Source organism: Genypterus blacodes, unplaced genomic scaffold (assembly GCF_046128005.1).
Source record: "Genypterus blacodes isolate CSIRO-AG114 ecotype Tasmania unplaced genomic scaffold, CSIRO-AGI_Gbla_v1 ptg000099l_1, whole genome shotgun sequence".
NCBI classification, from domain to species: Eukaryota; Metazoa; Chordata; class Actinopteri; order Ophidiiformes; family Ophidiidae; genus Genypterus; species Genypterus blacodes.
Genome location: NW_027466903.1, coordinates 2,003,661 through 2,030,794, shown reverse-complemented (window position 1 = coordinate 2,030,794; position 27,134 = coordinate 2,003,661). Strand labels below are relative to the sequence as shown.

The window sequence follows — 27,134 nt, the reverse complement described above, 5'->3', positions numbered from 1 at the left end:
GATGAGTCATATATTAGTTGGCAGTAGGTTTTCTGTCCCCAAGGCTCTCTCCCCCTCTTGCTGTTGAACCATAATGCATTGGCACTGACATATGCATGCATGTTTGTGTGTGAGTGTTTAAAGCATTGACAGAGATTGACAGTAATCTTTGAAATGAGGCTCCAGGAGATTATTTTATGGGGTGTTGGGTTCTATAAATTAGCTTTAGAGAAATTCTAAAATTGAGTTTTCTGGAATCATGTATAATGAAATGTACATAGAAATATTAAATATATATATATATGTTTATATATATATATGTATATAGTTTTTCATTTTAAGAAGAATTTGGCAATTTTACTGTGACAGCCTGAAGTCCCCCCCCCCCCCCTTCCTCTCTCTCGCTCTCTGTCTCTACCCCATCTCCCCCCGCCCCCCTCTCCATATTGAGGTCACTCCCCAGTCTATCTTGTAGCCTGCAGATAGAGTGATAATACAGGCGACCAGAGTGTTCACTGCTTTTCCACAAAACTAAGCTACTGTGTATCACTATGCCAAAATCTGCCAGCATTCCTAGCTAGCTACAAACTAGCATGCCATAAGGAGACGCGCCAGGATTTCTAACTGAAACGTCTCATGTTGTCAACATCCTGGCAAAAGCTACTGTGTGGCAAACGCATAGTTTGACTACACTGACATAATACATTTCATGGTGAACAGACAGGGTTTATTCTTAAATAATCTCTGACACTCCATCTTGAGCGTTCTTCTTTTAGGGTACTTGCTGTATCAGCCACTTGAAAGCAACATCACTGAGGTCAAAAAAGGTCACCCTAAACTCACATGAAACAAATACAGTTTCTTTATTAAGATTTGGTTAACTACAGGCTAGAATTGACCAAAAATTCCCTTTAATCTGCATTCCTAAGGGACGAGTCAGGACAGGAGACAGACTTCAAATACCTGAGTGTGTGTGAGTGTGAGAGACTGGGTGTGTTTCCATATTATCGTGTTTCTGCGTTCATTATTCATTTGAAAATCTGCGTTTTGATGACTCAAGGGTGTTGACATGCATTGTTAATCAGTTTGGGCTGTTTTCAAGGGCTGATTGATAGGTCCTGAGCTTTCAGTTCTTAATCAACGCCACCAAGGATGTGATGTTTTTGGTTTTTCTTCACGTGAATGTGTGTGAATGGAAGGCAGAGCCGGAACGCTAGATAGTTGGATACCGGAATGACAACACTAGTAACACCAGAATCGATGCTGGACTATGTCAGGATGAACAAAAGCACAGAGAACACGCAGACGATTGGACGCCGTATTTTGAAACACGCCAGTTTAGACGGGAAGGAGCCAATCTGCAAACCCAGTGGCATCACTGGGGAGCATGGAGAGCTTTCCCAAAAAAAATGTTGGACATTCGCTGACACTCTGAAGGCCAGCAACCCCACCCCCCCCCCCCCCCCCCCCCCCCCTTGAGGAAGCTGAGAATTGCGAAAGCTGCCCAGGTGACCTAATTATTGTATATTTAATTGTGTGCAGCTTAAATCTTTGTGCTTTCTGGCAGCCCTTACAGCTATGCATCATGTTTGTGCGGGCTAAATGGAGCATGTTGTGTCACATGCCTTGACCGGATCCGTTTGTGTGTGAATGCAAATAGAATTCCTTTGAATGCTCTGGCAATGCCAATAAAAGCCGGTACAGTTGCTGTGACGACTTCTCAGATTTTCTGAGATTCCCAGAATCTCTGTGTCAAAGAGAGAAGTAGGAAAGAGATATTGTACGACGTCAGCACAGCACCACCAATCAGCATTTTCCGGCATTCACTATCTCCTAATTTGCAGGCATATTTAAAGAGAGAGAGGGAGAGAAAAAAAGGAGGCTGCTGTCCCTGTGTGTGAAGCCAGAGCTGCCTGCCTCACCCGCCTTACCTGCCTGCCCCACATACAATCTCAGTAAACACACGTGTAAATAAACCTTGTTCATAAATTGTTTGACCAAGCTGGTGCAGCTCAGTGCCTTCTGATGACGTCACACACGCACCTCTCTCTCCATTTCATGCATGCTCTACCTCACTCTCTCATAGGACTTGAGGGGTCGAATTACAGAGGGAGGGGGAGGGGAGGAGGGGTAGAGAGACATAGACAAAGGCGAGAGAGAGAAAGCGAGCGCTCTGCGTGCCGGCGTGAGGCGAGAGAGAAGGGGAGAGGGAGAGAGAGAGAGAGAGAGAGAGAGAGAGAGAGCGAGAGCGAGAGCGAGAGAGAGGAGGAGGAGGTGGGTCCCTGTGTAGCAACCCAGGCTAAAGCTAACTAGCCATGTTGCTGTCGCCGCTGCTGCTACTGGTGTGTGTCTGCTAGCGGGCCGCCCTGGACTCCCTAACCGCCCTGAGGTGCATCATGCCCGGCTGGAAGAAAAATATCCCGGCCTGTCTCCAACCGGACCAGGAGGGAGGTAAGACCTCAACACCGGCTCAATCCGTTCAGGTTCATTCCGACCGGCGAGCGCGCGTGTGTGTGCGCGCGCGCGCTGGTGTTTATCTCCTTATCGCCGTGGAATCTCTCGCTCAGCTTGGTTTGGCGCCGCCGGTAGTTGAGCTCGTGCAGACGGTGACTGGGATGAAATTCGTGAAAGTTGTAACCGATACCGTGCGTGCGTGCGTGTCTGCGTGTGAGTGAGTGAGTGAATGAGTGTACGTGCGTGCGTGTGTGTGTCTGTCCTGTCGCGTGTAAATCTGACGCAAGGTGTGAGAACACCGTGACGTTCTGGTGGTTTGACGTTACATGCTGCTTGTGTGTTAACGTGTTTATCGGCGCTTTATTGGCACTGAACGGTGAAGACACAATTAGCAAGCAGGCTTACCATCCGTTATACCGGAGAACAACCGTCAGCAGCGTGTTTGTGTGTGTGTGTGTGTTTGGCGGTGTCACCTCTCCATGAGTGTAGTGTAGCTCAGTACAGTGTGCTGTGGTGCTCACTGTAGTGTGTTACTCTAAAGTGTGAGGTGACCGCAGCGGGGACGATTGTTATCTACATATAAAATTAAAAACGTAGAAATTCTCAGTAATGACTTCTAGTGACTTATCGAGTGATACAATTGGGTTTTTGTAACCCAGACTGTCAAGGTTGATTAGCGATTTATTATTTTTATTATTTGAGGTAATAGATTAATTTCTTCATTATTTCAGTTATTAATCAGGTAGTTGATATCGGTACATGTACTTTGAGCACAAACGCATCACTCGGTTTATTAGTGTGAGAGATGAGAAGGACAGATTAAAACAAGCAATTTAGAATAGCCAGTTTGATGTGAGTATGACTTTGCCATTTAAGGCACATAGTAAATTGTGCTGTGTCACCTGAAGATGTGATGAAACGTCGTGACCTGATGATGTATGACACTTATTGGTTGTTATCTAGAAGAGCTGAAAGAGAGTGAAGGTAATGCAGGTGTTTTGCATGAGGACATATGCATACAAAAATTGAATTATTGGCTAAAATAAAGTTGACAAACGGAAAAGTAAAAAATTAGAAAAACTGTAAAAGATGAAAAAACATAAAGAACGGAGAGGAAAACAGGCTGTGGGTAAAAATAGCTGTCAGGTAAATAATAGATAAACAGAGGAAACATATTTCACTGCTGTACATTAATGTCGGCACGCACATATTAAACAGTCATAATTTTCATTCCACAATGAATTCTGCTCTGAAGCTATATTCAGACAGTGAATGTTTCTCAGAGGAACCTCATGTGAAAATCACATTAACGTGGCCACTCTTTGATAGAGCTGCTGCCCTCAGACTGTAATTAAAATCACAGAGGACGAGTTCTGTCCTCTGAACAAGCCGCTCGCTACAGTTTCTGAATTCGTTCTATCCGATTAGTTTCTTTTAGCCAAATCTAAACTCTGTGCAGTTGTTAAAGGAGCCATTTTCACAAGTGATTTTTAATTGATAAATAATGGATAAAGATGACCAGTCATCGCCATCTGAGCTTTCACGTGATGTCCGTCTGTCTTCAGCCGACACTAGAGGAGACGGCTTAGTTTAGCTAGTGGATTCAGCTCCAGGTTGGGGTCCCTGCAGCTCACCTGTGAAGCCCAGAATGGATGGACACCTCCGGTGTTGCAGTTCTTCACAAACCACCTTCACAGAGGAACCATTTCTGACACAGTAAAGTGACACTGTGTGACTTTCCCAAATTTCAGGATTCATTTATTCTCTGTTTGTTGGTCTTTGAATAGACCCTTATGGATCCATGTTCTTCTACAGCTCAAAGATAGGTTTATAGTTTGGGTTCACTTGAAACGAGAGTTATGTTAATGTGTGTTTAACATCATACCCCAAGCAGTGATACACACAGTAGTCAGCATCACAAGCCATTTTCTCTGCTATTCAGTCACAGCGCTCAGAATGAGGGGATGATGTCACACCTCTTTCTCTCTCTCTGTTTCTCTCTCTTCTCCAATGTGCTGATGACAGAACTTTGTTTTGTACTCCAGATCACTGAGGCGGACCTTAACTGTGTGTGTGTGTGTGTGTGTGCGCGCGTGCGTGCGTGCGTGCGTATGTTTCTTCAGTTAATGTATTATCCCAACTGCCTTTGACATGAGAGGCCCCCTTTAAATCCAAATGAAACAAAATTAGGATCAGCTTCATCCTGTAGCCTGCTTCACACACACGCACACACACACGCCGTGCGCACACACACAGAGAGGAAGGCTAACCTGGGCAGTGTCCAGGTGGAACGGTCGAGCTGCTGGCATAGAGCACACACTCATTTTCTGCTTGGATAGACGCAGCACGAATACACACACATGCCCACACATTAATCCACACACACGTCAATACACAAACTGTCTGTCTCAGTGTGTCTTTAATTGTCCAGCTGTTCTGACAGTGAAACCTGTAGTGAGACAGATAGGCAGGAAGACAGGCTGACTCAAAGACAAAGTAGAATTGCAAGGGCTCTGATTGGTAGCTTCTGGTGGGGGGAGGAAGCTCATTGTACGCCATAAAGCCCAAGCTAACACTGTGTGTTCTTCCGAGGACATCGTCAGTCCAGGAGTTCTATTGCTAACCAGTGTAAATTCAAAATTTAACTCATAAAACTAGATTTAATTTTAATTCAACCATGTTTTGGTTGATCAGATTCAGGTTTTCAGGTTACGACCAGCAGAGGAATGCGTAGATAGCTGATGTCAATCTTGTATTTTTCCCCCCATATTTTGAGTTTTTAGGGGCAAAATTGTAGAATATAGGGTTGATTTTGCCCTTTGCCCCGGGTTATATCAGATGCTTGTTTGGAGACAACATGGCAGTAAATGAAATTTTCAGACGGACACCTTCTAGTTAAGGTGGAATTCGGTGAATTGTGGTGCAACATTACTGGTGTTTTCTAGGTTGTTGCGGCAACTTACAGTGCACATGGGAGGGCGAGGGAAAAGGTTTTTGTGTTATAACACATTCAGTATGGCTGCTCCTGTTCAGAGCAGAATGAGGGTTAAGTCTGTGCATGTGTTCTGTGTGTGTGTGTGTGTGTGTGTGTGTGTGTGTGTGTGTGTGTGTGTGTGTCCATTAGGCATCAAGGTCAGTCACTCAGCGGTCCATTACGGGGACAGATTCTCTCTGTCTTTTGTTCTGTTTTGTTGTTAGGTCCTGTCTGCCTTGCTCACCCTCAGGCTCTATCAATCACTGTCTGCCCCTATGAATCATGGGTATTTTTGCGAAGACTTGGAGCTGTTTCCTTTTGTTTTGTCTTAAGGCTTCTATCTCAGGCTGAGAGGTTGAAAAGGTTTCAAGGATTCAAGGATTCTCTGCGTCCAGCAGGGGGAGCTAGAGGATAAAGTGTGTATGTGTGTGCTCACATGTTTTTGTGTGTCTGTATGTGTGTGTGTGTGTGTGTGTGTGTGTGTGTGTGTAGTTTCCACCACAGAAGCATGGCAAATGAGCTTATACTCACACACACACAAAGGCATCCAATCATGTTACAGAGCAGCAGAGGCCTGAGAGGGATATGCAAATGAAGCTAGAGTCATTTTTACAGCAACACACACACTCTCTTTCTCTCTCTTTCTCTCTCTCTCTGTTGCTCTCTCTCTCTTCCTCTCTCTCTCTGTCTCTTTCTCTCTCTCTCTCTCTGACTCTCTCTGTCTCTTTCTGTCTTGCTTTGTCGCTCGTTCCCTTCTGGGGATAGAATCAATCAGAATCAATCAGTTAATCAATTAATTCACCAATTATTACTAATATGATCATGTTACAATCATTTACCGTGTTTATTGGTTTATTGTAAGGTGTAAGGGTTTTTTCCGTCTGCAATTTTCCGCCCGTCAGGCAGCGTGGAGTCATGGGACATGAGCTGTCAGTGCATGACAGAGGTCAGAGGTCAACACATACACATGCAGACCAAACCAGCTGTCTGTCATGTAGGCTGTGTCTCAGTTTCAAAGGCTAGAGGAAAAAGAAATATTAAAACTTAATTCTCATAACATTTCACAAACTATGAGCCTAAAACTGTTGTAAGAACCTGAGAGCTAGTTACTCTGTAAGTCATTGATCAATTTCTGATGTGTTATGGGCATTTCAGCCTCATGGGGGCGCCACACTGCATACAGACCCACTGAGACCTGGATGAGGGCTTTGCGTCACACACACACACACACATATGTGTCGGAATAACCTCATCCTACATATTTGGATCCAGGACCAGTCTGGACCCTGGTCTCTTCTGGTTTACATCACACCTCCTCTCCTGTTTCAGTGTTCATTTACTCTGTGGAATGTTTATGTCAGTCTCACACACACCACACACACACCTTCCATCACTGAAGGGCTCTCCCCTCCCCCGCATAGAATAGAATAAAGAGTGTGAGTCAGGAGCAGGGCGAAAGAGGCAGGAAAAGAGAGAGTGAGAGGAAACAAGGGAGGAAGGCACAAAGAAAAGGAAGCAAGCAAGAGACAAATGGAGGATAGAATAAATGAAGGAAGGATGAGAGGAAGTACAGAAGAGGACGGGATGATGGAGGAAGCTCGCTCAGCTCCTCTCTGTGCTGAGTCTTCAAGTGCACCCGTTCACACACAATGGAGTGCTGAGAACGGAGGAGTGGCGTGTTAGAGGGCGAGAGCAGCAAGGCTGTTTGTGTGTGTGTGCGCGTGTGTGCGTGTGTGCGTGTGTGTGTGTGTGTGTGTGTGTGTGAGCCAGCGAACTGCGAGCCCCCTGATTGGTTGAGCCCAGCTAAATGCACCAACAGCCAGAACAGAGGAGAGAGAGAGAGGGAGAGAGAGAGAGAGAGAGAGAGAGAGAGAGAGAGAGAGAGAGAGAGAGAGAGAGAGAGAGAGAGAGAGAGAGAGAGAGAGAGAGAGAGAGAGAGAGAGAGAGAGAGAGAGAGAGAGAGAGAGCAAGGCTGCAGATAGAGGAGAGAACACAACCAGCATGTGTGTGAGTGTGTGAGAGAGAGGGGGAGAAAGGTGGTGATAATCTAGCCAACATGTGTGCGTATGTGTGTGCGTTTCCAGAGGTGATTGCTGTAGCCATGAGTGAGTGAGGAGGATACCTGATCTCTCTCTCTCTGTCCCTCTCTCTCTCTCTCTCTCTCTCTCTCTCTCTCTTGCTCTCTCTCTCTCTTGCTCTCTCTCTCGCTCTCTCTCACACTCTCTCTTCCCCTCTCTGTGGACCAACACTCCCGTTAGCTTGCTGTTATTAGCCTCAGTGTGAGCCTGTAGCTTAGCCCGGCCCCGCTCGGCTCTGCCCCGTTGGGCCAGGGCGGTGCTGATGGAGCGGTTCGTGGCCCTGCTTCGCCTCCTTGGCCGGAGGAGGAGAGGGAGGCGGTACCGGGCAGACGACGACTACCAGGAAGGATACGAGGACGTGTACTACTACACCAGCAAATACAACACACACCTACTGAGTGAGTGAGCTGCACAGACAAAGACAAAGAGAGAGAGAGACAGAGAGAGAGAGAGGGAGAGAGAGAGAGTGGGGTTTTTGTTTTGTTGCTTGAAAAGAGACTTACAGACAAAGCAGAGAGAGAGAGAGAGAGATGAGGATGAGGCAAGTTTATCAACAGATTGGGAAACTTGAAGTAGCCAAGTGTGTGTGTGTGTGTGCATGTGTGTGTAAAAGAGCTTGTATTATAGATGAAGGTCGTTAGCAGCTCAGTCTCAGCAGACACACACACACACACTCAGGTATCCAGGTGACGGGGGGGCAGGTGGTTTGTGGGTAATAATAAGGCAGGAAATGTTGACTCTGGAATGGAATGTTGACAATGTGCAGAAGAAAAAACACACACACACCAGGTTACACTCCTGTGATCTTCGGTGGCTCCTGGCCTGATTCCAAACCTGGTCCTGCCTCTGGTCTCCACGCCGTCTCTATTCTGGTCTGCTGCTGATTCTGGTCTCGTTCTGGTTTTGTTCCATGTTCGGTGCTGGTTGCTGGTTTGGAATCTCGAGTTGATCTGATCTTGAATTTTGTGTGTGTGTGTGTGTGTGTGTTCAGCACAGCGTGTGATTCTATATGAAGGCAATTCAAGACTGGCTGACTGGCTAACCCCGACACTCTCTCTCACACACACACCTACACTGTCCACTCTGTAACTCACAATCTTTAGGACTGCTCTTTGTCTTTTGCTATCTGTCGCTCTCTGTATCTGCCTGTCTCTCTCTGTCTGTCTCTCTATGTGTCTCTCTCCGTCTGTCTCTATCTGCCTCTTCCGCTCTTTCTGTCTCTCTGTATCCCTTTGTCTATCTTTTTTTCTCTCTTTCTGTATCTGTTTTTCTATCTCTGTGTCACTCTCTTTTTCTGTCTCTATCCCTCTGTGTCTCGCTCTCTGTCTTTTGTCTGTCTCTCTCTCTGTCTCTCTCTCTTTGTCTGCCTCTGTGTCTTTTTGTCCCTGTCTCTCTCTCTGTCTCTCTGTCTATCCCTCTCTCTCTGTCCTTCTCTGTCGCTCTCTCTGTCTCTCTCTCTCTGTCTTTTCCCCTGAATATGTCTGATGATCACATTAAAGAATAAGCTTATGTTGCATATATTTGCCTTTTAATGAGCTAACTGAGGGATTGTATCGCTCATGTTCAAAGTGTTGACGTTGAGAAATTTGCCTATTGATGCTTCAAATAACAACTTTGTGAGCATAAGTGGACATAATTGTGTGCAACATCCTCCTCTACCTCCTGTTTTCCTCTTCTAACTTCCCATTTGTTCAGGTTTTTTTCTGCCTTTTTGTAAATAATTCATAATTTCAAGAGATTTATTTTAGACTCTGTATGTGATGGTTGTGTGTGGGAGCTGCTCCAGCTGGTCGCTCAGCTGTTTCAGAAGCTGGTTTAACAGTTAAAAGCTTCTCTACAGGAGGTTATATGTTTACTGAGATACAATCAGTCCACCGTCATGACACGGTTCTATTACTGAATCCAGGAGATACGGTGAGCTTTTATTGTGGAGGGCAGAACTTCCAGAAAGGGTCCATTCAAAGACCTACAGACCTGGAAGAGAAGCACAAACATCTACACAATGACACAACTTACAGACAAACAACATTGCATAGCAGTGTGTCTGCATCAGCTCCACGCAGCCATCACTTTGGCCTGAAGTCTGTGTGTGTTAACATCGTGACCTGGTCAGGTGACCTTTGATGGAGCTGATCAAGATTTTGCTGCAAGTCCCAACCTTCCTGTCCTCTGTCCTCCTGTATTCATAGCTCGTTGATTAGAGAGCTGTGAGCTGTTCACATCTGTTCACACACACACACACACACACCCGCGGAGGTAATAACACTCTTGAGGAGAACAGAACTAGGATGTATGTGTTAACCTTTAATTAGCACCAGTCGGTCGGGGTGTGTGTGGGTTTGTGTGTGTGTGTGTGTGTGTGTTACATAAGGAGATGTCGTGGTGACTCAAACCCATGAGCTGTGTTTAACTTTGGAAAGGGGGTGTTGACGTCCACACACACAAACGGTCATTTAGTTTGGAGGCTGTGGTGATATGAGATGTGTGTTTGTGTGTGTGTGTGTGTGTGTGTGTATGTGTGTGTGTGTTTCAACAGTTTGTTCATGCCTCACTGTCATTGGACAGTGTACAGCGTCTCTCTCTCTCCCTCTTCAATTATTCATCAGCTCATTACCATGGTAACGGCTGCAGCCATGCGTGCGTGCATGTGTGTGCGTGTCTGTGTGTGTGTTGAGGCTGGGGGGAGGGGCTTCATCAGCTTATTATATTGTATTATTCCATCTGATGTATACACACAGACGACTGTTAACCCTCCATTACAGCAATGTAATGTAAATTAAAGTACATTTAGTCCACAATATAAACTAAAAACCTTTAAGGATCAGAAGCTATAGGCTAGTTGCTTGAGCAGAGGCAGTAGTTTTATCAGCAGTAATGCAGTATTGGCATTAGAACGAATTAGAGACGTTGTAGATATAGTTTCAGTAGTGCGGTAGTAGCAGGTGTGGTTTCTGTAGTAGTGCCACGCAGGGGTGGGAATTACTAGAGACCTCTCCATTCTATGTGAGATATATATATATGTTATCTATATATTATATCTATATGCTGTGTGTGTATATACATACTGTATGTACTGTATGTCTGTGTGAAGAGCTCCCCCTGCTGTCATTCTGTGTGTGTTGCATGCTGTTGCCCTGCTCATCAGGTTCTGCTTCTTCAGGTTTGTACAGCGGTTCTGCTGTATCTGCTGTGTGTGTTTGGCTGAGCTCTGCTGGTCTAGAGTGGTTCTGGGTTTGGTTAATCTTTTCCTCTGGTTTGTGTATGTGAGGGAGAGAGAGAGACAGAGAGACAGGGAGAGAGACAGAGACAGACAGACAGATAATGTGTTCAGTGTGTTGTTGTGCGTTTTACAACAGTCGTGATCATATTCTTGTTAATACCTCTGACACACATGCAGTAATCCGTGTGTGACGTGATGCTGGAACAGTGACCTACATGTGTGATCAACAGCTGGCCACGCCCACTTTACCACACAGGCCAATGACGTCACACCCCACAGCGGTGTATACGCAGCAAAATTGTCTTGTTGTAGGGCACAGGTTCTACAAGTTACTACCAAGATAAAGTACCTATAGTAGTAAATACAGCCGCACTACTATCAGCCATCCATCCATCCGTCATCCATCCATCCGTCATCCATCTATTCATCCATCCATCCCTCCCTCCTTACATTCCTCCATCTTTCCTCTAGCTGCACACATCCATGTTAGAACCAGCAGAGGGATACAGCAGCCTCTCTCAACCCTCCCTCTCCCCATCATCCCTCTATCACCCCCCAATCCTCTTCATCCTCCCTCGGCTCAGGCTCCACCCCCTCCCCTTCCCCTCTTCCGCTGCCTGGTTTCATGGAGGAGCTTCACATCTGCAGCATCTCTCTTCCTCCCTCTCTCTCTTTCACCCGCTTGCTCGCTCGCTCTCCCTCCCTCTCTGTCACCCTCTCCCTCTCTCGTTCTCTCTCCGTCCGCCTGTCGAGCGTCATCACGGTTCCTGTTTGAGGAGCTCGTTCCGTCTGTCAGTTGAGGAGTAAGGGAAGAAGGAGGAGAGGAGGAGGTGTAGTTTGCAGCGGCTGCATCTGCATGGCGCTGTGGGGGGAGGCAGCTCTCGGCTCGGCTTCACCATGATCGCCGTGTCGTTTAAATGTCGCTGCCAGATCCTCCGCAGGGTGAACAAAGGTAGAGAGAGAGCGAGCGAGAGAGAGAGAGAGAGAAGGGGGGGGCTTAAGAGCTCTGCATGTTTGTATGGATATTGTCATGCATGCATGTGTTTGTGAGTGGTTGAGTTTGGTTTGGTTACATTGGTGACATTGAAAAAAGAGAGAGAGGGAGAGCGAGGGAGAAAGGGAGAGAGATCCGAGCTAGCTGGTTGTTTATGGCCAGTACCAGCTGTGTGAGCACGCGCGGATGTCTGTGTGTGTGTGTGTGGTGTTGAAAATTATCCTGATTGATTCATTCATTCGATCCTTGCAGGCTCCTTTGGATGAGAAGGAGAAGAGCGACAGAGAGAGAGAGAGAGTGAGAGACAGAGAGACAGAGAGAGCGAGAGAGAGAGAAAGAATCATGCTGTTTTCAGAAATGTAATATTCATGGTGTGTATCAGCAGGGGAGACCGAATGGAGTAGAAGGCGCGCGTGTGTGTGTGTGTGTGTGTGTATGCGCCTATGTGTAAGAGATATTCTCTCTTATTTAGTTTCAGGTATTTGTTTTTGGTCTCCACGTGTCTTTATCACACGTATTATAATTTCAGATTTATCAGTCAATCGTTCACAGTGTGTGTTTGCTGCTGCATGTACAGTACATCCGTCTGTCACTGGAGTTATTCTGGTTGTTGTTTGTGCTTCTTCTCCCATCACAGGTCAGGCTGGTCTCTGATCAGTTTTCCTGTCGATAGGTCACATCATTTTGGGTGAATGTAGTGGTTTTGGTTGAAGTTAAGTGTTGTGAAGCTGGTGAAAATGCCCTCAACACTCCAAGGCCTTAACCTTAGACATCACGATCATCATATAGATAATAAATATCTGTGCACATACAGTTTCAGTATTAACGCACTGAACCTCAAGGCTTATTGAGTGGGTCATGATAGATCATCGGCTCATGGTTGATCTGGGCTTCAATCCAGATCAGAACCTTTGTTTGGACACAAATGTCATAGTGCTAATATCTAAAATTGCAGGAATTACACGCTAATTACATGCTACATGCTCTCTGTGGAAAGATTGACTCTGTAGCGTCTCCTACTGATGATATCTAATGGGACTCTTGAACTGGACTGAACAACTCAGAACAGATCAGAACCCAAGAGGCTGTAGTGGATAAGTGGATCAAGCACAGACATGGACCACATCTCCTCTCCTCTGTACTCAAGAATCTCATTTTTCATCCATACATTAATCAAAGGCTAATTATTTTCTGGTCTGTAATGAAACCAATGTAACTATTCGGGTCAGCCTGAGTGTAGTTGCTGTGGGATGTTGTATTAGGGCGGTAATTCCTCTAATAGCCTTTAGATGGCACCGTGGAGGTGATGTCCTACATCTGAAGAGGCAGAGGAGGATCACCTTTCATCTTCAGTTAGAGTGTGTGTGTGTGTGTATTCTATTTTCAGTGTTTGGTTTTATTGTGTGTCTGAGCTGCTGGAATCAAACGCAACAACAAACAAGAAAGACACAACGCAACAACCCAGCAGGATACAGGCAGAGAGACGCTGTAGTTTGAGCCGTATGATTTGATATTTGCTCAGTCACCCAGCACGACACCCGGTTGCTCTCTGGGGCTTCATAATGATGAATCAGTCCAAAGGTGACCACCAAATTCTAGGAACAAACAGAATGACACACAGCAGCGATCGATGAGGAAGTCCTCACCAACTCTTTTCATTATTAATTCTGTATTGATTTGTTTCATTGGTACTTGCAGCTGTGGTGTGAGACTCTAGAGGGGTGACGTTGATCATTTAGTAACTGTTGTTCGTGCTTTATTTTGGACTCTGTTTTTGTCGTGTCTGATAAGTCAGATTGACGAGTGGTTGGTTTCTTGTGTTTTGATATGTTTGCATTATGATCCGTGTTAATGTTTCTGTGTGTTTCTGTATTTCAGATGAGGGGCCGTACACCAAACACTCTGCCGGGTCACGGCCGCCAGATGGCGCACTGGCCATCAGGAGGCAGAGCATACCAGGTAAAACACACACACACTCACACACACACACACACACACACACACACACACACACACACACACACACACAGACACACACAGACATACACACACACAGGTCGCAGTACACAGCTCAATTTTATCCTATTCTAGTTCTACCTTAGGTGCCGAGGTAAGCACTCTGATAACGGCTCTGAAAACTGAAAATAGAACACACACACACACACACACACACACACCGACACACACACACAGCAGTAATGTGTGTTTTACGCTCCATATGAACTGCAGCTGTTCGCGATCACGTTTCTTTCCCCTATGCCCACCTGGAGCTCTGTGACCTACATAAAGCTGTGGTCCAATCAAAACGCTTCAATCAGAACACTCCCACACTGTCGCGACATCAGGTCATGACATCACCGACCTGTCGTGAAAACACCCGTCGCCGTCCAGCGGCTCATCTGACAAACCCCGCGGATCCTGTCAAAGAGGATGTGATTGGCTGATCAGTATCACATGATGCAGAAATGTTATTCTTCCTCAGTTTGGTCCTCATTGTTTGGTATAAATATGGCCGTAGCCATATTTATACCAAACAATGTATAGGTACTCTGCTTTGGAGGCTATGGAATTACCCGGTGTGGTGTTGGTTCCGTGTGCAGAGCTTGGCAGAGGTTTGGAACCAAAAAATTGACTTGAGACTGGACTAAGAGAAAGAGGAACCAGTCACAGGACATGGTAAATGTTTATAGAACCAGTTAAATGTCCTCACAGTCAGGATTGCTGTTTTCAGAAATGTAATATTCATGGTGTGTATCAGCAGGGGAGACCAAATGGAGTAGAAGGTGCGCGCGTGTATGTGTGTGCGCGCCTATGTGTAAGAGAACCGCTTCAGAACATGTCAGAACTGGTGGAACCTCTGAACCAACTAACTGTAGATCTGTGACCCCACAAGAAGCAGAGGAAGGTTGTTGGCAAGAACCCAAAGCTATATTTGATACAGTATAAAACACGATATTTTATTGAAGAAATGTGTGCGTTTTATTGCCTGAGGCCTCGCTCACATCAGGGTGGACTGAAATATCGCCTTTGTCTGCCTTTCTGATAACTATTTAATGTGTTTGATGAAATATAGATGGACGACAGAATGGAAAAAGGTTTTACATTTCTGTGAGATGATTTTTTTTGTCTGAAGACAGAGAGAGGGAGGGAGGGAGCTAGAAAGAGGGAGAGAGAAGGGGGAGAGACAGAGTGAGACAGAGAGAGGGAGAGAGGGAGCGAGAGAGACGCTGTGTCTCATTTCATGTGCTGCATCCTTGGAAAGTCGTTGAAGTCGGCCACCTGCGTCATCATCACTCGTTAGCCTCCAGTCCAGCAGGTGGTGTTAACGCTCTGTAAAGCTGTTTGCCAGCTGCCCAAATAGCACAATATCACAGGGGGGATCATTATTTTAATAATTTACTCATTCAGAATTCTGCTTATTTGTTGATGTTTTATGATAAACAAGCTTTTTGTCATCTTCAAGTATCATGTCAGATATAGAGATATAATATAAAAGGCCAATCAGCTGTCCTCCTTGCTGTGATGCAGACGAGTTCCGGGGCTGCTCATTGGTGGAGCTGATGAAGAAGGAAGGCACGACGCTCGGGCTGACAGTGTCCGGAGGAATCGACAAAGACGGCAAGCCACGAGTGTCAAACCTGAGACAAGGAGGCATCGCTGCTCGGTAACACACGCAAACACACAGTCTACTTCCTGTTTCTACGTGTGTGAGTGAGTGTATTGCTCAGCTCTGATGTGTGTGTCATTGCAGGAGCGATCAGCTGAACGTCGGCGACTACATCCGCTCCGTGAACGGCATCAACTTGTCCAAGTTCAGACATGATGAGATCATCAGTCTGCTGAAGAACGTTGGCGAGCGCGTTGTCCTGGAGGTGGAGTTCGAACTGCCGCCCATCTGTAAGTACCGACACACTCTACACACACTGACAGACACTCACCTACTTTATCAACAGCAGGACAAATATTCACAGATGAGGTACCAATACTAGCCAAATTTTACCCCTAAATATATTGATCTAAGCCCGTGTCACTTCATTACATTTAATAAGGATTCAGTTAGCGATGATGATCCTGCAGCAGCCTGGCGGCCTCAGGATTTAAAGGGAGCTTGATCATATAAATAATTCATTTGAAGTGACGGCCGTGCTGCTGCCTCTCTCATCTAAATCCTCATTTTGGCAGTGTAAAAGTTTACAACTGATCAATTATGTTTTGTGATCATTCTTTAACATACAGGCCAGTGTATATTTAGTGAGTATTGATAACAGTTCAGTTCATTACTAACTGAGCTGTGATCTCGTCTGGTCCATCAGTATGGTAGTGATAGACATTGTTTTCAGACTTTTGGACATTAAAGCCATTTTCCATGTGTGTTGCAGCTGTGCAGGGGTCAGGGGTCATGTTTAAGAACGTGGAAGTGACGCTTCATAAAGAAGGAAACGGCTTTGGGTTCGTCACAAGAGGTGAGCGGAGCTCTGGATAAGGGCGTGTGCGTGTGTGTGTGTGTATGTGTGTTGGTGGGTTATGATAGATTAAAACACCACATATATGTTTGCTTGTAGGTGGGGTCCATGAAGACAGGAATAAGTCCCGCCCTATCGTCATAACGACCATCAGGCCAAACGGGCCAGCCGAGAGGTGAGTGGTCTGTCTGTCTGTCTGTCTGTCTGTCTGTCTGTCTGTCTGTCAGAAGCCTCAGAACCTTGCAAACTCTTTATTTCTCTTTCTTTTTGTCTCTCCATCTCTCTCCCTTTCCAGAGAAGGAACTGTCAAGCCGGGTGATCGGTTGTTAAGCATTGACGGAATTCGTCTCCATGGCAGCACCCTAACAGAGGCAATGAGCATTCTGAAGCAGTGCGGACAGGAAGCCACGCTGCTGATCGAGTATGACGTCTCTGTTATGGGTGAGAAATCTCTCAGTCCACTCAGCGATGAGCAGAAAAGTTCCATAGTGATGTGGAGGTCATTAAATAACAGAACACTAGAGGGCACCAAACACCATTAACTACTGCTTTCTTAGAAACATAGAAATAAGTAGAAGAGAAGTGCAATAGCTCCATAATAAAAATCAAAACATTACAGGATTTTGTTTCAATCATAATGTCTTGTCAGACTCAGTTGCCACGGCATCGGGACCGCTGCTGGTCGAAGTTGCTAAGGCGACAGGCTCCAGCCTGGGAGTGGCTCTGTCCACCTCCATGTTCTGCAGTAAGCAGGTCATCATCATCGACAAGGTTAAACCAGCCAGCATTGCAGACAGGTACCTGACCTCTGACCCCAAACTCAGAATCACTGACACTGAAAATTTAGTTCAGACCTGATGCTGTGTGTGTGTGTGTGTGTGTGTGTGTGTGTGGGTGTGTGTGTGTGCGTGTGCGCGTGCGTGTGTGCGTGTGTAGGTGTGGTGCTCTCCATGCAGGTGATCACATACTGTCCGTAGACGGGAAGTCGATGGAGTTCTGTTCTCTGGCTGAAGCCACTCAGCTGCTGTCAGCTTCCTGTCAGACTGTACGCATGGAGATTCTTCCCCAGCACCAGGCCCGACCGGCCCTGAACGCACCACAGCAAGGTAACAATCACACACACACACACACTAGGCCCGACTGGCCCTGCTCACATCACAGCAGGGTAACACACACACACACACACACACACACACACACACACACACACACACACACACACACACGGCTCGACTTGTTCATATAGGTTCAGAAACCATTTCACAAAGTTGTCAGCAGGTAACCAGCTGGCCTTTGACCTTTGACCTTTCCTCTCGTCTTTACCTAAACCCTCCTCTGTGTGTGTACGTGTGTTTGTGTGTGTGTGTAGTCAAGGTGCAGCGCAGTCCCCGCACCCTTCCCTGGGAGACTGGAGGCTCTGCCCCCCTCCTCCCTCCTTACCACTACAACACCTATCATCCCGACCAATCAGCTGCCAGATCGCACAACCGCCATACAAACAATCCTCGTACGTCCAGCTCTCTCATTTTCTCTGTCTCTTTCTCTATGACTTGACAAAGATGTTTGCATATCGTCCATGAAATGAAACATGAGATTCGTATCTCAGAGTATGAAATTAATTTAATTTTGGGAGGCAGTAGCTCAGTGGGTAGAGCTTCCGCTTGGGAACTGGAGGGTCCCCGGTTCGAGTCCCTGCCAAGGTGCCCCTGAGCAAGGCACCGAACCCTCAATTGCTCCCCCCTCTGCGTAGGGTGGTAATGTAATGTAAGTCGCTTTGGATAAAAGCGTCTGCCAAATGCTCGTAATGTAATGTAATTTTATGTGCCTTAGAAAGTCATAACATTTCTGTGGAAGAAATGTAAAAGGTCTGTCAAGGTGCAGAGTGAGGAAATTCTACTGTACTGACATTCTGTCTCTTTCTCTCTCTCCCTCTCTCTTGCTCTCTCCCTCTCACGTTCTTACGCTCTCTCTCCCTCTCCCTCTCCCACTCTGTCTCTCTCCCCCCCCCCCCCCCCTCTCTCTCTCCCCCTCCCTGTCTCCCTCTCTCTCTGTCTCTTTTTCTCTTTCCTCAGCTCTCAGTCACTCTTTCTCTCCTGGCTCCATGTCAGCTTATAGCCTCTCCTCCCTCAATATGAGCACTCTGCCCAGGAACATGTATCCCACAAGCCCGCGGGGCACGCTGATGAGGAGAAAGATGAAGAAGAAGGACTTCAAGAGTTCCTGTAAGTCTGACAGTTGTGGTTACCATGGTGATTGATGTAGGGATGGACTCTATGGCCTCTACCTGTCCTCACCTATCTCTTTGTTTCTGTCTCAGTGTCTCTGGCATCCAGCACTGTTGGTCTTGCTGGTCAGGTGGTTCACACTGAAACCACGGAGGTGACGTTGCTAGGCGATGGCATTATGGGGTTTGGTCTGCAGCTTCAAGGCGGAGTCTTCACCACAGAGACACTTTCCTCCCCACCGCTCATTGCTTACATTGATCCAGACAGCCCAGCTGAGAGGTAAATGACACACAGACAAGCACACACACACAGAGCCATGGTTAGCAGTTTAACTAGTTTGTGTGTGTGTGTGTGTGCGTAGGTGTGGTATCCTGCAGATCGGCGACAGGATTTTGTCTATAAATGGAGTTCCTACTGAAGACTCGACTCTGGAGGAAACCAATCAGCTGCTCAGAGATTCTTCCATCACTGCCCAGCTCACGTTGGAGATCGAATTTGACGTGGCTGGTATATACACACAAACACACACACACACACATAATCATCATCCCAACTTTTCTCATTAAATTATTTTGACACTATCATATTGCCGCTGATCCAATTAACCTTTTTAAAAAACTCATCCTTATCACTTTCTGGGCTCATTCCTGCGCTAGATATAAGCGACCTTACATTGAACAAACAATAATTAAACACTTTATACTGTCAGCTCGTGCATATGATCATAGATACAGTATGCATGTGCTGTCTGTCTCACTTTCTCCCTCGTTCTATCACTCCTCCCCTCTCTCGCTCTGTCTCTTTCAGAGTCGGTTGTTCCCAGTTCTGGAACGTTCCATGTGAAGCTTCCCAAGAAGCTGGGAGTGGAGCTGGGAATCACCATCAGCTGTATGTGATTTTCTTCCCTCGCTGCCTGTCTTCCTCCAAGAAGTCTGTCTGTCGGTCTCTAACCTGTCCGTCTGTCTGCAGCTCCCTCCAATAGGAAACCGGGCGACCCTCTGATCATCTCTGACATCAAGAAGGGCAGCGTGGCGCACAGGTACACACACTCACCAATATACAGCTAGTAGAGTCCTAGATTCATGATTGTATATTGATGTCTCTGTGTGTCTTGACAGGACAGGGACGTTGGAGCTGGGAGACAAGTTGCTGGCCATCGATAACATCCGCGTGGAGAACTGCTCCATGGAGGAAGCTGTCCAGATCCTCCAGCAGTGTGAGGAACTGGTCAAACTGAAGATCCGTAAAGATGAGGACAACTCAGGTATCAATGTTTTTGTTGTTGGTTGTAAGATACACAAAATCCCCATTAAGACATCAGGAAACTGTGTTACCACTATTTGCTTCTCAAAGACCTTTAACACATACTGAAGGACACTGGAACTGTGACTCCTAGAACCCCTTGAAGGACCTACTGACCCATAGAACCGCATGAAGAACATTATAAATGCTTTCCTTACATTCCATATAATCTGCCTGAGGAACCCAAGAACTTCCTACAAGCCTTTTGATTTGAATGCTACAACTCTTACCTCTCGTGGACTAACTCTGCAATTATTAACATCATTATTTTATATATTCTGAGCACCTTGTTGTTATTTTCATCTTTGTTGAATGTCTCAGATGAACAGGAAGTATCTGGAAGTATCATCTACACGGTGGAGCTGCAGAGGTACGGTGGCCCGCTGGGCATCACCATCTCAGGCACTGAGGAGCCTTTTGACCCCATCATCATCTCCTCCCTGACCAAAGGAGGACTGGCTGAGAGGTACTTAACCTTTCTTGCTACAGCTCAATTTTGGAAACGACAACCTAATGTAAAAGTGATTTGTGTGTGTGTGTGTGTGTGTGTGTGTGTGTGTGTGTGTGTGTGTGTAGGACTGGTGCCATCCATGTAGGCGATCGCATTCTTGCGATAAACAGCAATAGCCTGAAGGGGAAGCCGCTGAGCGAAGCCATCAGTCTGCTGCAGCAGGCTGGAGAGACAGTGACGCTCAAGATCAAGAAGCAGGGAGAGCGTACGTCAGCACACACACACATCAGTCTCAACAAGATGGTCTCAGTGATGTGTTTCCTGTTGGAACATGTTACTGAGGTGGGGCATACATAGCTCTGAGGCAGGGAGCTTTATAAAATGGAAGTCAACAGGAGTCAGACAGAAAAAAAATATTTCACTTCACAAATGCAGAACATTTAATTATTCTAACATATGAACTAAAACATTTTTGTTCACCATCTGATAGTGACACAGGTGGTGTACCTGGTAACATCACAAATTCTTCTTCTTTTGATAGAATGTGTTGATATGCACTGTTAAATTGGATTATACATGTACTGTATGTGCTTTCTGCAGGATGGGGCCTAATTATCCTAATGTAATGTGTTAAATATTACAAATCTCACTATAAGTGGTTTATGTTTTGTGTGCCCTCTGTCTTCTCCAGTGTCCAGTCCAAAGTCCTGTGTGATTGGCTCAGGGCTTGCTCCGGAGCTTCAGGATGGGGAGGAGGAGCCCATTGTCATGGTAGCGCCCCTGTCAGGCCAGAGGCCATTTAGCACGCTGCCGTCTGTGGACAGTGCAGTGGAATCCTGGGATGGATCCAATGTGGACAGCAGCTTCACCAGCCCAGGTAGAACTCCCTGACCTCTGACTTCTTATCTTTGAAATGTTTTTTGCACTTTATATTGGACTTGTTGCCTTCTGTTTGTGTTCAGCTCCGCCCTTCCAGTCATCACCTTACAGTTTCCATGAGTGGCGCAACGCCAAGACAACCAATTGCCAGTCATCTTCCTCCACACGCCAGAGAGCCAACCCGCTGTCAGACCTGGGTCTGAGTGATGACGACTGGGACCACCCACCGCTCGGAGGGTGAGAGAGAGAGAGAGAGAGAGAGAGAGAGAGAGAGAGAGAGAGAGAGAGAGAGAGAGAGAGAGAGAGAGAGAGAGAGAGAGAGAGAGAGAGAGAGAGAGAGAGAGAGAGAGAGAGAGAGAGAGAGAGAGAGAGAGAGAGAGAGAGAGAGAGAGAGAGAGAGAGAGAGAGAGAGAGAGAGAGAGAGAGAGAGAGAGAGAGAGAGAGAGAGAGAGAGAGAGAGAGCTATGGGAGTTGTTAGCAGTGAGCTAACAGCAGTAACTCTCTGTCTGCAGAGTTTCTAATCTGCCCAGCGGTCTAATCACAGACAGCAGGTACATGACCTCTGAGCCCCACACAGCCCCCTTTTCACAGCCCTGACCTCCAACAACAACCCTCAGCTCCTTATGTTTGATCCCTGAACCCCCCGACCCCCACAACCTTCAAGATCTGCGTCTGATCTCCACATGCCCCCTACTGTCCTACTGTTGAAAGAACACAGCACACCCTCAGCAGCATGAGCTGGAAGCCAACAGCCTCCTCTGTGTGTGTGTTTGTTTGTGTGTGATTGTGTGCATCAGGTGTTCGCTCATTAGCAGGTAGTTGAGTGTGACCTCTGACCTCTTCTTCCCAGGTTCACCGTGGGACACGATGGAACAGAACCAGACCAGGAAGAGAACTTCTGGTCTCAGGCTCTGGAGGATTTGGAAACCTGTGGCCAGAGCGGAATCCTCCGGGAGCTGGAGGTTAGTACAAGTGTTACAACGAGCAGTAGTACAATATGTAGTAATGGTAAAACCAATAGCAACTGTCTTAGTGGCAGCAGCAGTAGATTTAGTAATTCCAGTTGCCCTAAAAGCTCTAGTTAGTCAAAGGTATCAATCAGCAGTAATTGCTCTTATCATAGTACATATACACATCAGTACACATCAGTACACGTTAGTAACGTGTGTATCTTTACATTGGAAGAGCAGCAGAATATATGAGTGATTCAGCTTAAAAGAGAAAAATTACTCCTTTTTTTCCAGGAGTCTGGAGACGAGATGCACCTCCTCACTCCGGTATCCTCCTCTCCTCTCCTCTCTTCTCCTCTCCTCGTCTCCTCTCTCCTCTCCTCTCTTCTCCTTGTCTCCTCTCTAAAAATTGTGAAACATGGTTGCGTTTCTGAATGTGACTCTAACTGCACTTCTGCAAACAGCTCCACTTCATAGTGACATCATTGTGATGTATTAGTGACATCACTCAGCTGCTGGCCTACCATACGTCAGAGTTGTGTTGGCATGGCACTTTGAGCAAAGCATGCTGGGAAAGCTTGTGCAAGGCCTGATGGTCAGTTTGTTATGCTAGCTTAGAGTGGATCTGTCAGTTATGCATGTGTCTGAAGAATCCTGGATTCTGATTGGCTGAGGAGTTGGCATCTGTTGAGTGACATGCGAAGACTTGGACGACTCTTCACTGTAACGTTGGACACAGAGAGTCGTATTCAGAGTTGAGATTCACTACTGAGGACTTAAGCACCCCTCAGGTGAGTTACCTGAGTGGATCGGAGCCCCCCAAGCAGAGGAGCGTCAACTATTTGCGATTCACTCCCGCTTATGTTCTTTTTCATTACGTCCTCTCCAACAGGGAACTGCAGCAAGTTCAGCATACAGTAACTCTGTGATATGTGCTGGAACACAAAACTGCAGCATCACACATCAGGACACACTCAGCACTGCCACTTCAGTAAAGCATTTCTTCAGTTATATTTTATTTGATATATTTAATATTGAGTGAATTCATCAGCTGCTGTGTGCACATCCAAATAGAGAAATAACATCAATGTTGCTGATGGAGATTTTAATCCTTATTGATCATCATGATGATGCCAAGTGCGGTCCCTAACCCCCTCACCTCGGCCTGGTTCAGCTTTGAGTATTTAAATCATCTGCAGGTGTCAACCAAATATGGATACAGAGCCTCCACACAGCTCAACCGGAGTTTGACGCCGTCTCGGTTAAGTTACCAACTCTGAATACGGCCCAACATGTGTGATCATACATGGTAACATATCGTGCTGTGTCAGGAGATCCTATCAATAGAAACAGGTAGAGTTCTTTAGAAATATCGTGTGACTCGTCTGCAGATTCCAGCAGTTAGTAGAGACAATAGAACCTGACAATAGATCCTGTCTAACAACTATAGATCCAGTGAGCAGATCTCAGTTGGAACCACAGTAAGTCCTTCATGATGAGTAGAACCACGTCAATAGAATCCAATGCTGATCTGTTGCTGTCTGTTTGGTTGATCAAATTGCCTGTTCTGATTGTCTGTCTCTGATTGGCTGTTTCCAGGCAACCATCATGTCAGGCTCCAGCCTCAGTCTGAACCATGACCCCTCCCCCCTGCGCAGCACTCTGGGTCGCCAGGCCAGTTTTCAGGAACGCAGCAACTCCAGGCCACAGGTAACCCACCACTCTGACCTCTGACCTCTGTCACACTTACCATTCAGTCTTCAAGCTGATCATCTTCATCATTATCATCATCATCCTGGACCCTGCAGTGGTCCTGGACCTGCAGTGATCCTGGACCTGGAACCTCAAAATTCTCACATTAACGGCTTTAAATATGACAACGGGAAAAATTGAAATGTGTTTTTAAGTCTAACTTGTCTCTACCAGGTGACCCCGCGCTCTAACACTTTGCCCTCCGACCCCCAACGTCGAGCCTTTGCTATGAGGAAGATGAGGCAGGAGGTCAACGATATCCTGACCCAGAATCCTGTGGAACTCCACAAGGTAACCTTTGACCCCTGGGCCTCACACTCGACATGAACTTAGAACTGTTGTGGTGCTGATTTTTATATTGTGCATGTGTGTGTGTGTAGCTGACTCTGGAGAAGGCCTCTGATCTGGAGGATTTCGGGTTCAGCGTTTCTGATGGTTTGTTGGACCGAGGCGTCTATATAAACAACATCAGGCCGGGGGGTCCCGCGGAGCAGGGGGGCCTCCAAACCTTTGACCGATTACTGCAGGTACTCACACATACAGAAGGTTTCTTGAAGGTTAGAAGTGATCTTAATAGATGTTAAAGTGAATCTTCGATAATCAATTAACCGTTAACCTTTGTTGCTCCAGATTAACCATGTGAGGACCAGAGACTTCGACTGCTGCCTTGTTGTTCCTCTGATCGCAGAATCTCCCAGCCGGTTGGAACTCGTCATCAGTCGAAACCCCACCTCTTCCTCCCTCACAGCCAATCACACAGATGGCATCACCTCCGGCCACTCCCTTCAGCCAAACAGTGGCGAGCTGGGCAAATCGGACCACACTATTGGTCAGGGAGAGGAGGGTGATCCAATCAGCTGGAAGCAGCCGGGAGAAGGGCTGGGGTTAGGAAAGGTTACTAACAAATCCTTATAGCCGACAGCAGAATGAACCAGGTGAAACTGGTTCGAACCAGATCGGACTGGAGAGGAGGACTAAATCAGTTTAGAATGGTCAAACTGGTTTAAGTGGACCCTCATGGTGCTACACACCGTCTGGATGAACTTTGACCCCAGACCCCTGAAGTTTGACCCTCAAACTGCTACAACAGCCTGAAAGCACACTGATGGACTGGAGCAACTCCTTAAGTCCACACTGGAACAGTCACACACACTGGTCCTGTTGGTGTCACTGGAACCAGAACCACGACTACTCAACTGATTGGGAGAAAAAACACTGCTACTGTCATTACTTGTCCAAGACCGATGGATCTTACTGGTCAGGATGGTGAGAGAACCATGGTTTCTGGTCCTACTGAAACCAGAACAAGCCCAGAAGATTGGCTACTGGTCCTGATCGAATCAGTATCCAATGCTACTGGTCACAGATCCATACCTACTGGTTCTACTTGTCCACAACCTTTTGGTAGGCTTCACTGGAACCACAACCATGGTTTACTAATGTCCCTGGACCCAGCAACATACTAACTGGTGCAGCACCTCCGGAACATTGGCTGCTGGTAGTGTACTTGTTTGTGGACCCAGAAATATGTCTACTGGTTCTACTGGTCAAGAACCATAGCAGCACAAAGACTGATAGACCTCCAGTCCAGAATCAAGCACTGGGTGATGGGAAGACAGGTTACCATGGAGACCAGGGACGCTCTGATCAGGTTTTTGAGTCCGGCACCGGTCACAGAGTTAAAGTTGTGATCCGCTCTGATCACTTTTTCATTTCCTCGGTTTTGATGATCCAAATGTTCAAAAAGAACAAACCAAATAATCAAAGATATGAGTTGATCTGAAATTTAATTTAATTTAATTTTGTGTTTTTAAACTGAGCTGTGAATTTGTTCACCATCTCCCAGCCAGTTCATTTGGAGTAATTGGTGATCGATCGGTGCCTGATTGATTGGAGCGTGTAGAATGAACAGACACACGCGTTTCCTGTTTAGTTTCTGTGCCATTTATAAGACTGGAGCAGTAATAATGAGCCTGATCATGATATTGATGATGATGATTACACTGAGCAAAATAAGAATCTTTTTTCTACTGTTTACACCTGTTGGACTGGCCACACTGTGTATGTGTGTGTGTGTGTGTGGGTGTACCTGTGTGTGTGTGTGTGTCTGTTCGTGTGTGCATATTATATTCAAGGCCAGTTTAGCCCCTCCCAACACAACAATTCCTCGTCTTGGCTTTGCCCCACCCCTTCTTTCCCTCTCCAATAGATGGACAGACAGTCTGCCATTCTGAGCTCGAGCTGGTTGGCAGGAACCAATCAGTGTTGAAGAACAAAAAAAAAAACTTTCCTGTCTGTCTGTGATTGGTTTTGAATCGACCAATCAGCTCCCAGACAGGAGCCAAGCATGCCCCGCCCCTCCCTCTGCCCCTGTGACAGTGATCTATTATGCTAATCGATCGATCGGTGTGTTTTTGATTGACAGTTGTCTGTTCTCTCTGTTTATTTGTTTGTTTGTTTCCATTGTGACTGAACCGGAAAAGATGTAAAAATAGATTTTTTTTTTTAAAGTTCAGTTGCATCGTTGTTCACATCAAATCACCCCCTGACGTGTCACCACGTAACCATGACGACAAGAAAAAAATCCTGTCAAATCAGGACACCTGTGTGTGTGTGTGTGCGTGTGTGTGTCGTCAGCATCTTCCTGTTCTCACCTCAGTCTGAACTCACCATTTAAACTGGCCAATCAGAGCCCCCCCCCCCGCCCCCCACAGCACCAGTGACCAGTAACAATCCCCCCTGAGCCCCACCCATCAGTGGCTCGGTGCATTGAGCCGAGAGCTGTGTTTTGCTCCTCTGCTCTGGTTCAAACATCGTCTGAACGTGTACGCACAAGGCCAGCACACAGTGAGGACGTAGCTAGCACATAAAGCCCCACTTGCATGCCGGCAAGAAGGATGCGACTGGTCAGTTGGTATCACGTCATATCCAAGTGTCCTACCTTGTTCCCTTTTTCCTACAAATACGTCTGTATAGTTACACGTATTCGTTGAATTTCATCACTTCCTGTATTGAGGTAATATGGTTCCATTGTATTGGCTACAGCCTTCTTGAGTGCCCGCCCTCCTGTCAGAACAAAGTAGGGGCAAAGTAATGCACACTGAGTATAAGACGTATTCGTCCAAAAATTAGAAGGAGACCTGATGTTCTGGTGTCACATGATGGGGCCTTGACCAGTCACATCCTTGTTGTTGGCATAAATGGGACAGGGGAAGCACACACCTAGCACAAAACTAAGACAGGGCTAACGCCTACCCAACACTTATGCCATTCTGTTGTGTTGCACAAAGCTAGCACAAGCTAATGTCTAGCGGAGATTGCTAGCACTTTGTTAGCACATTTTGTTAGCTCACAACTTGCACATGGCTAACACGGCTGAACAAAATTAGCAACTCGTTAGCTCATGATTGGCC

At 46.4% G+C, this 27,134-nt stretch overlaps 1 protein-coding gene across 3 annotated transcripts; it reads left to right on the top strand.

Moving 5' to 3' along the window:
* Positions 1–2,143: 2,143 nt before the first annotated feature.
* grip1 (glutamate receptor interacting protein 1) lies at positions 2,144–26,324 on the top strand. 3 transcript variants are annotated; one of them, XM_076159778.1, is made up of 25 exons: positions 2,144–2,430; positions 13,578–13,658; positions 15,228–15,363; positions 15,451–15,596; positions 16,079–16,162; positions 16,262–16,337; positions 16,458–16,603; positions 16,812–16,959; positions 17,099–17,268; positions 17,532–17,669; positions 18,235–18,384; positions 18,480–18,666; positions 18,749–18,894; positions 19,195–19,275; positions 19,357–19,426; positions 19,506–19,651; positions 20,011–20,155; positions 20,266–20,405; positions 20,832–21,017; positions 21,103–21,256; positions 21,870–21,981; positions 23,569–23,679; positions 23,896–24,012; positions 24,102–24,248; positions 24,352–26,324. In XM_076159778.1, exons 1-25 carry the CDS (start codon positions 2,376–2,378, stop codon positions 24,634–24,636), a joined length of 3,357 nt encoding a protein of 1,118 aa, XP_076015893.1. In that variant the 5' UTR covers positions 2,144–2,375; the 3' UTR covers positions 24,637–26,324. The 3 variants fall into 3 exon arrangements, with proteins under 3 accessions (XP_076015893.1, XP_076015892.1, XP_076015894.1); XM_076159777.1 differs by lacking the exon at positions 2,144–2,430 and adding an exon at positions 7,748–7,883; XM_076159779.1 differs by lacking the exons at positions 2,144–2,430; positions 13,578–13,658 and adding an exon at positions 14,170–14,375.
* Positions 26,325–27,134: the final 810 nt, after the last annotated feature.